Source organism: Mesoplodon mirus (assembly GCF_964341445.2).
Source record: "Mesoplodon mirus genome assembly, chromosome: 4".
Taxonomy (NCBI): domain Eukaryota; kingdom Metazoa; phylum Chordata; class Mammalia; order Artiodactyla; family Ziphiidae; genus Mesoplodon; species Mesoplodon mirus.
The window spans coordinates 105,115,777-105,125,991 of record NC_138979.1 but is presented as its reverse complement, the minus strand read 5'-3'; the positions used below and the strand labels follow the sequence as shown (position 1 = coordinate 105,125,991).

General features: G+C 44.5%; 1 protein-coding gene across 1 annotated transcript in view; it reads left to right on the top strand.

Annotated features, from left to right (window-relative positions):
* The first annotated feature begins 3,978 nt into the window (after nt 1–3,978).
* BUB1B (BUB1 mitotic checkpoint serine/threonine kinase B) overlaps nt 3,979–10,215 on the top strand; it is a 57,800-nt gene continuing 51,563 nt past the window's right edge. The window contains exons 1-2 of the mRNA XM_082617910.1: nt 3,979–4,239; nt 6,232–6,378. Coding sequence (XP_082474036.1) covers nt 4,205–4,239; nt 6,232–6,378 — 182 coding nt within the window. The 5' untranslated portion in view covers nt 3,979–4,204. The remainder of the gene's footprint in view (nt 4,240–6,231; nt 6,379–10,215) is intronic.

Sequence of the window (10,215 nt, the reverse complement as noted above, 5' to 3'; positions counted from 1 at the left end):
TTGAGTAATGAAAATTCCACTGGCTCTTCCATAGGATCTCCAGGCCCAGGGTCATGATCTGGCACACACAGTAATTTGTGTGAATTAGGAAAAGGAGGCCCCTCTGGGCAGATGAATTTTTTTAAGTGCCTACTCTGAGTGAATGAAGCAGGAAAAAGTGTCTCCATTCATGCCTCTGGCCAGGCACTCTTGGGTGGGGCATAATTTTTTTTTTTTTTTTTTTTGCGGTATGCGGGCCTCTCACTGTTGTGGCCTCTCCTGTTGCGGAGCACAGGCTCCGGATGCGCAGGCTCAGCAGCCATGGCTCACGGGCCCAGCCGCTCCACGGCATGTGGGATCCTCCCGGATTGGGGCACGAACCCGTGTCCCCTGCATCGGCAGGCGGACTCTCAACCACTGCGCCACCAGGGAAGCCCTGTGGCATAATTTGAACAGCTATACATGCAGCCCTGAATCAGCCTCCCTTTCAAAGCCTCCCCCAGGTCATCTGGGTGTTTTCCAGAGCTCTGGTGCTCACAAACCAGTCCATTCCCCACTGTCACCACCCAGTATCCGCCATACTCTTCCTTTCCTGCTCTAGCTTCCTGGCTGATGGCCTCTACCTCTGAGGCCACTGGAGGGTATGTCCCCTCTGCTGCATCCTGCTGTGAGGGTGCTGATGACCGAGTCCAGGAGTGGCCTCCCAGTGTTTTCAGAATGGCCAGAACTTGAGATGCTGGATCTGGGCTGTACCCTTGGCACCTGGGCATGAAGACAGAGCTGGTGGAGTCCAGCATCACACAGTACCAACTCCTACAGCCTCTGCCTACCAGCCCTCTCTCTACAAGGCCAGGGGTCCTTGGGGCCAGGCCAAGGAAGGGTCGCTGCTCAAGACAGATATCAAGTGGCCCTCCCCATTCCAGTTCTCCCCAAGTCCGTGGTTCCACCGTTCTTCTTCCTCAAAAGCACACAAAATTGCCTGCCAGGGGCCCCACCCATAGTTTTTTGGAAATACCTGTTATACAGGTAAATACATGTTAGGGTAAGGGGAGGCTCCCACTCCGTATGATGCTGGTTTCCTCCCCCAGAATTTGGCACCCAGAAGCTGACGTTTATTAAACATAAACTTGGGTTGAATGAATTAAACATAAATTAAGGTTGAATCCCTTAATTTAGAGCTTAGGTTTGTGGGGCCCAGAGTACTGGGCTTGAAGTAAGAAGCTGGCAGCATTCAGATCCTACTCTATTCTTCCTTAATAGCTGACTCTCATCGACACTTTATTTCCTTGAGGTTGAATCAGCTCATGTGCAAATTGAGCACAATGATGAATATTTGGGAAGCTTCTAGATTCTCCAAGACCTCCTTGGAGCACAAAACTCTGGTCAGCCTAATTCCAGGGCAAAAGAGCCTAATTTTGTACTTCTTATTAGCAACATAGCTTATTTAGCTCTACATCTTAACTTGTATCTTAACAGCCCTGCCATATGACTGCTTCTGTTCTCAGCTTGTGGTCCATTCTGACCTTTTGGTCCTTTTCTGCCAGATGCAGAAAAGTTGATAACTGATATCTTCTTGTTCAGTGTTTATATTTTTTACATATATCAGTGTGGACATTGTGGGTCAGGCAATTTCCAATGATTTGAGAAGACCCATGAAAATTAGGGTGGTTCTGCAGAAAAGCAAAAACAGAGTTCAGAAAGAAGTTTCCATGGAACTGGAGAGAGACCTAGCCCCTAGGAGATTCCCTAATACCCTGTAATAACAGCTACTGTGAGATGCAACTAGGCAGCAGCCAGTAGCCTCCAGCCTTGGGGCTAATGCATCTTTTCACCCTTCACCTCCCTTCCTCCTGGCAACACAAGATGGTTTGGATTATTATGCCTCCTTCTCATTGGTTCTTCTACCTCATCACTGGTAAATAAAAGACGCAGCTGCTGCTCTGATTGGCTGATCTGTTGCTGGGGTAAAGGCCAGCTTGGTGATGCTGCTTTGCCAGATGTGGTCTCCTTCAGGCCCTGAACACACACACCCTCATTCGGTCTCTCTTGACCTTCCTCCCACCCCCAGATAGTCCCTCTCTCTTCCTGTGGTTGCACAGTAAACAAGCAGTTCGTCCAAGGGTTCCCTGGAGACCCAGAGGTTTTCATCTTTGTAGCGTTTAGCCTGCTAAAGTAGGACTTTGCCTAACCCATGAAGGCAAAGTTGGGGAAAATCAGCCTTTGACAATCAAAAACACACACATCTCCACAAGACCAAGCAAGAGATCATAGATTTTCTGACACCTAAATCCCTCTAACAGCCACTGATGCACATAGGTATGGCTTTGCATATAAATGGGTGAAAATGAGAGGCTTGCTAGTCCCCAAATGCTACCAGTTCCCACTGTACCTGAAATTCCACCATTAAGATTTATTCCGGGGCTTCCCTGGTGGCGCAGTGGTTGAGAATCCGCCTGCCGATGCAGTGGACACAGGTTCATGCCCCGGTCCGGGAGGATCCCACATGCCGCGGAGCGGCTGGGCCCGTGAGCCGTGGCTGCTGGGCCTGCGTGTCTGGAGCCTGTGCTCTGCAACGGGAGAGGCCACAACAGTGAGAGGCCCGCATACCGCAAAAAAAAAAAAAAAAAAAAGATTTATTCCGTTATGAATTTTCTTCTCCTGGGACCTACTGTTAAACACAAAGAGCCCAAAATCTGTTCTGAAAGATGTGTGAAAAGGTTTATGGTCAAATAAGTTTAGAGATGCCAACATATTTTAGCACTCCCTGTGGCAGGCAGAATAATGGCCCCCAAAGATGTGCATTCCTAATCCATGGAACCTGTGAATATGTCAACTTACATGACAAAAGAAACTTAGCAGATGTGATTAAGGTTCAGGACCCTGAGACAGTTTATATGGATGGGCCCGATATAATTACATGAGTCCTTCAAAGCAGAGAGATTTTCCTGACTGTGGTCAGGGAAAGAGATGTGATGACAGGCACTGGGTCAGAGAGATGCTATGTTGTTGGCTTTGAAGATGAGGATGGGGGACACAAGCTAAGGAATACCCATGAATGTCTCTAAAAACTGGAAAGGAAGAAACAAATTCTCCTGAAGGGCTTCCAGAAACAAAGTCCTGCCAACACCTTGTTTAGTGTGAAACTCGAGTCTAATTTCTGACTTACCAAATTGCAAAGTAATAAATTTGTGATGTTTTAAGCTGCTAAGTTTATGGTAGTTTCTTAGAGCAGCATTAGAAGACAGAGTACACCCCCTCCCTCAGAGATTCATGGTGTGCTTTAGCTATTAAGGGCTCTAGAGGGCCTTTCAGGACTCCAGTGTAGCTGGGCTTGTTCAGCTTCCCAGCCACATCTGAGGCTACCATAGTTTCTTCCTTAGGAAATCAGAACAGTGGAGGCTGGTCTGCTGAAGGGGAAAAGAGGTAAAACCTAGGGAGCTGTGCAATAGCTGCATTTTCTGTCTGGGACTGTGCAGCAGAGAAAGCAATGCAATATCACCGCATTATAGACGAGGAAAATCGAAGGTCAGAGAGATTATGTGGCTTGCCTAAGGTTGCACATTTGGTACGATTCTTACAGAACTAAAATCCGGCTTTTCTCAGTTCAAGCGTGGGGCAGGAAACAGCTGGGTCAGAGCCGCCCTAAGAGCTCAGGACATGTGTGAGACTTGGGGCAGAGGGGTGGTCATAGCCTGGCCAGCCACCCCAGAAAAGAGTCAGGCCAAGCGCAAGCACTCAAAGATATCTCACTATGCTCATGACATCAGAGAATCCTGGTGCTTAAAATGTCCCTCGCTAGGCTCAAAGATTAGCTCTAGAGCCTGGACACAGAGAGCACCTGGAGAGAATTTACACTTCCTAAATCTGCAGCACCTGGACAGCCACAGTCCCCCGGAAACTACCACTCCCACTATGCACCGCGATAGCGTGGACTAAACCTGGAGTAAACTACAAGTCCCAGAATTCCTTGGGTTGGAGGCGCGAGCGCGGTGGAGCGGAGGGGTGTAGCCCGTTGTCGGCGCGGGACCGTTAAATTTGAAACTTGGCGGCTGGCGTGAGGGCTTGAGGTGGCTGGTTCGCGAGGGAGTCAGGTGCGTGGTTTTTTCGGGAGCGCCCTCCGGTCGCTTCAGTACCTCGAAGGGCAGGTTGCAGAAGGAGGCCCAGGCGGTCTGCGGCCCTGAAGAAAGGCCTGCGGCAGGACGAGGCCCTGAGCCGGGAATGCAGGATGGCGGCGATGCAGAAGGAAACGGGTGCTCCGAGGTAGGTACCGGAGAAGGGCGGCCGGGAGCTGGGCCTGCGAGCCCCGAGGGTGCCTGGCAGGTGACAGAGGCTTCGCTCAGAGCAGCCCAGGAGAGCACCGGCACGGTCAGGAGAAGAGCAGGCCCGGCCGGATCCTCCTCCCTGCTGGAGTCGGACGCAAGTGGTGGAGGTGAAGGCGCAGAGCAGGGTTAGCACCGACCTCAGTGGAGTGAGGGCGCGTGAGAATCATGCTGCATCCAGCTTCAAAGCCAAGGAGGCTGTGGGACGCCAGCTCTCAGGGCCAAAGAGCTTGGAATTTGTCGTGTGGTCTGTGTTGTTATCTCAGCCCAGACGTTTGCTAGCTCTTTGACCTTGGACACGTCTTAATATGGAAAACGCTGCTATTAACGCTACCAGGCCGGGTTCTGGGAGAATTCAAAGTATCTGTAAAGTAACTGCCTCCAAGTAAGTGCTCAGCACATGGTAGATGCTAGCATTAAGCTAGTAGCATAGTTAGAAATCTGAAAAGCCCTTGTCTGCATGCTGGCTGCTCTTCCTTATTTATACATATATAAGCTCTTACTCCTACCCTCCTGAAGCTTAAGTTCTGGGGTGGGATGAGGGTAGGGGCAACAGACAATAAACAAGATAAATAAACTAAAAGTTAGATGGTGGTCGGTACTAAAAAAATAAAACACTTGGGCGGTGCAATTTTCGATAGTTTTGAACAGAGGGCCTCACTGAGAAGGTGTCATTTGGGTCAAGACTTGAAGAAAACTCAAGAGCTAGTCCTGCATAGATCTGGGGGCGGGAGTGGGGAAGTACAAAGGCTGGAGGGTGAGAGTTGCGGGAGGGAGGCGTACTGGGCCAGTAGCTGGAGCAGAATGAACCAGAGAATAAAAGGAAGCAAAGTAAAAGTGAGGATGCAGGCATTGTAAGGACTTGGCTTTTACTCTGTAGTTGAAAGTTATTGGAAGGTTTTGAGCAGAGGAAAGACATGATCTGACATGTGTTTAAATGGGATCACTTTGGCTGCAGTGTTGAAAAGACTAAAGGTAGAAAAGGGTGGAAGCAGGGAGACCAGTTTAGAGGTTATTGAAATATTCCAGGCAAGAGAAGATGGTGGCCTGAGCCAGGCTGGAGACAGTGGAGATGGTGAGAAGAGATTAATTTCTGGATTTTTTTTTTTTTTTGCGGTACGCGGGCTTCTCACTGTTGTGGCCTCTCCCGTTGCGGAGCACAGGCTCAGCGGCCATGGCTCACAGGCCCAGCCGCTCTGCAGCATGTGGGATCTTCCCAGAACAGGGCACGAACCCGTGTCCCCTGCATCGGCAGGCGGACTCTCAACCACTGCGCCACCAGGGAAGCCCCGCCTATCTGTTTTAAACCCAGAAATAGTGTCTCTCACCCAGAAGTAAGCTTCTCTTCGACCACTGCAGAGCTCTGAAGTTCAGAGTACATACCCTTTGTGGTGATTACCTCCAAAAAACTTTTGGGGATTCCCCCCATAGAATTGATAGAATGGGGGGAGCCATTTGTGACCAGTAAACTGTATTTTTGTCTGCTTCTGCTCTTGGCTACCCATATACATAAACTTCAGTTTTAAGTCATCAGTTGAAACATGGGGTGTTAGCCTGATGAACACGATGCTAATTTTAAATTAAACTAGATGATGCATTCAGTGGTAGGCAGCGAACTGCTTTTTGTCTACTTTACCAAATTTATAATACTTTTTTCCCTTTTTTTCTTCCTGCCATAAACTTTCTTCTTATAATATTGTTCACAATACCCTAGCCCTGTTCTCTCTTCCATTAGGCAATAGTATAGCCATACACTTGGAAACCAGGTCACAGAAAGGCTCAGAAGCTTAGGAGTATAATAACACTACTAACGTGCCAACCCACTATATTCAACCCAAAGATCATGATCACTTTTCTGAAAACATTTACAATAATCTAGTGTTATAATAACTCAGTGTTGGTATGAGATTTACTTTTGTTTCCCTCTTCGCAGTGAAGTCATGTCCTTGGAGGGAGATGAATGGGAGCTGAGTAAAGAAAATGTCCAACCTTTAAGGCAGGGGCGGATCATGTCCACACTTCAGGGAGCACTGGCACAGCAAGAATCTGCTTGTAACACTACTCTTCAGCAACAGAAACGGTAGGTAGAATGGTTGGGGCTCAACCTGTCGTCATTCATCCCCAGTTTGGTAGGTAATGTGGGTGTGGACCCGTGCAGTATGGCATGAGGAGTACTAAACTACTCTTCAAAAGCTGGTAGGATGAGAATCTGTTCCCCTCCTGCTTTCTCATCACACAACAGCTATCTAAAGATCTCCTCAAGTGCACTTACGAACAAGAGCTATAGGATTTCATTTCATTGTGGAGCAGCCAAACTCTTGTATCAATAGAAATATTTCTCATACAGGGGGAACTGATAAGTAAAGCAAGTATCATTTTACAATATTTCACAAAAGTATTATGTCATTCTGGATCCCTAAGCAGAATGAACTCTTTGAGAGTAATCAGTTAATGAAATTGCTTCTTTGGATTCTGAGTACTGAGGGAGAGTGAATCTGCTATCTTTTATGTGTACTAAATTATTAACTTTCTAGGAAAGTATTTTCGAGAATGTGCCAAAAAGAAATAGTGGTCTCCAAAGAAAATGTAAACCTCAGAGAAACTGAATTTAACAAACTCAGGATAATGAAAAGCTGAAAAATACCACTGCATTATTCAAATGGACCTATGGAACTTGCTCTCCTCTGACAAATGTTTTGATAAATATACTTTTTTCAAAAAAGTAAAGTATCAGTTTCTACCTTCAATCTCATGACAAAATTCTGATATTATAGGCAAATTGTCATATTTTTTATACACACTTTATTTATTTTATTAATTTTTGGACGTACCACGCGGCATGCAGGATGTTAGTTCCCCGACCAAGGATCCACCCCACGCCCCCTCCAGTGTAAGCACGGAGTCTTAACCACGGGATGGCCAGGGAAGTCCCCAAATTATCATAACTTTGATAGAATGTGGTGAATATCCGTGTTCATCTCTTTAGATCTTTAAAAGCATTGAATTTTATGGCTTTGTTTCACAGATGGTGTTCTATTCTTAAAGCTTCTTGGTTCTGTGATGTTGTAGTAGTTCTTCCACGTCACTAACTACTCTTCCTTTTTTCTTGTTGGCTTCCTACTGCATTTTACCTAAGTTTCTGTTCTTTGTCCTCCGTTCTCATTCCATATGCAAATTTTCCAGGATTGTTTAACTACTATTTACATTTCTTACTTGCCTTCTATCGATAAATGCCTTTTTATCTACCTGTAACATAATTAGATAAATGTTTCACTAATGTATTAAATACTGAATCTCTTCTCTCATAAATGACCTATCTTTTTCTACTCCATTTTGATTAATGGTACCAAAACTCAACTGAATGATCTTACCTCACTGCCCTCTCACTCTAATTTTATTTAGTCAATTACTAAGGATTTGTGATTTTTATTTTTTTATTTTTATTTTTTGCGGTACGTGGGCCTCTCACTGTTGTGGCCTCTCCCGTTGCGGAGCACAGGCTCCGGACGCGCAGGCTCAGCGGCCATGGCTCACGGGCCCAGCCACTCCGCGGCATGTGGGATCCTCCCGGACCGGGGCACGAACCCATGTCCCCTGCATCGGCGGCGGACTCCCAACCACTGCGCCACCAGGGAAGCCCATGTGATTTTTATTTTGAAAGGATAATTTACATGCAGTGAAATGCTCATATTTTTAATTAGTTTTAAGACATTTCAAGACACAGAACATTTTTATTACCTCAGAAAGTTCTCTCATGCCCCTTCCCAATCAGTCTTCCTCTCCCTCATGAAGCAACCAATGATTAGATTTCTATCACCATAGGTTACTTTTGTTTATTCTAGAATTTTATATAAATGGAATCCTACAGTTCTTTCAGTTTGTTTTTTAGCCTTTTTCATGTTGCATGTATCAGTAGATTTTTCCTTTTTATTACTGAGTAGTATTCCATTTGTTTATCCATTCAGTTGATGGACAAGTAGATTCTTTCTAATTATGTGCTTTATGAATAAAGCTGCTATGGACATTCTTGCATAAGGCTTTCTGTGGACATAGATTTTCATTTCTCTCGGAATAGAATTGCTAGGTCATAGAATAAATGTATGTTTAATTTTTTAAGAAACTGCTGGTTTTCCAAGGAGGTTGTAACATTTTACACTCCTATCAGCCATGTATGAGAATCTATTTGCTCCAAATCCACTCCCATATTTGATGTGGTCATTTTTTTTTTCATTTTAACCATTCTGGTGAGTGTATAATAGTACCTCATTATGGTTTTGCTTCCCAACTCCCAGGTGACTAATGATGGTGAGCACTTTTTCACTTGCTTGTTGGCCTTTTATATATCTTCTTTTGTGGTGCATTTGTTTAGATATTTGGCCTAGTTTTAAAATTGGATTGCAGGAGTTCTTTATATAATCTGTATACAAATCCCTTATCAAATGTATGTGTTACAGATATTTTCTCCCAGTCCATGGCTATCTATTTTCTTGGTGGTATTTTTTGACAAGCAAAAGTTTTTTGTTTTTGTTTTATTTTTGAATTTTATTTATTTTTTACACAGCAGGTTCTTATTAGTTATCCGTTTCATACATATTAATGTATATATGTCCATCCCAATCTCATCCCACCACCACCACTCCCACCACCACTTTCGCCCCTTGGTGTCCATACGTTTGTTCTCTACACCTGTGTCTCTATTTCTGCCTTGCAAACCGGTTCATCTGTACCATTTTACTAGGTTCCACATATATGTATTAATATATGATATTTGTTTTTCTCTTTCTGACTTACTTCACTCTGTATGACAGTCTCTAGATCCATCCACACCTCTACAAATGACCCAATTTTGTTCCTTTTTCGGGCTGAGTAATATTCCATTGTATATGTGTACCACATCTTCTTTATCCATTCATCTGTTGATGGGCATTTAGGTTGCTTCCATGACCTGGCTATTGTAAATAGTGCTGCAATGAACATTGGGGTGCATGTGTCTTTTTGAATTATGGTTTTCTCTGGGTATGTGCCCAGTAGTGGGATTGCTGGGTCATATGGTAGTTCTATTTTTAGTTTTTTAAGGAACCTCCATACTGTTCTCCATAGTGGCTGTATCAATTTACATTCCCACCCAACAGTGCAGGAGGGTTCCCTTTTCTCCACACCCTCTCCAGCATTTGTTGTTTGTAGATTTTCTGATGATGCCCATTCTGACTGGTGTGAGGTGATACCTCATTGTAGTTTTGGTTTGCATTTCTCTAATAATTAGTGATGTTGAGCAGCTTTTCATGTGCTTCTTGGCCATCTGTATATCTTCTTTGGAGACATGTCTATTTAGGTCTTCTGCCCATTTTTGGATGGGGTTGTTTGTTTTTTTAATATTGAGCTGCATGAGCTGTTTATGTATTTTGGGGATTAATCCTTTGTCCGTTGATTCGTTTGCAAATATTTTTTCCCATTCTGAGGGTTGTCTTTTCATCTTGTTTGTAGTTTCCTTTGCTTTGCAAAAGCTTTTAAGTTTCATTAGGTCCCATTTGTTTATTTTTGTTTTCATTTCCATTACTCTAGGAGGTGGATCAAAAAAGATCTTGCTGTGAGTTATGTCAAAGAGTGTTCTTCCTATGTTTTCCTCTAAGAGTTTTATAGTGTCCAGTCTTACATTTAGGTCTCTAATCCATTTTGAGTTTATTTTTGTGTATGGTGTTAGGGAGTGTTCTAATTTCATTCTTTTACATGTAGCTGTCCAGTTTTCCCAGCACCACTTATTGAAGAGACTGTCTTTTCCCCTTTGTATATCCTTTTCCCCTTTGTATATCCTTTTCCCCATTGTGCCTCCTTTGTCATAGATTAGTTGACCATAGGTGCATGGGTTTATCTCTGGGTTTTCTATCCTGTTCCATTGATCTACATTTCTGTTTTTGTG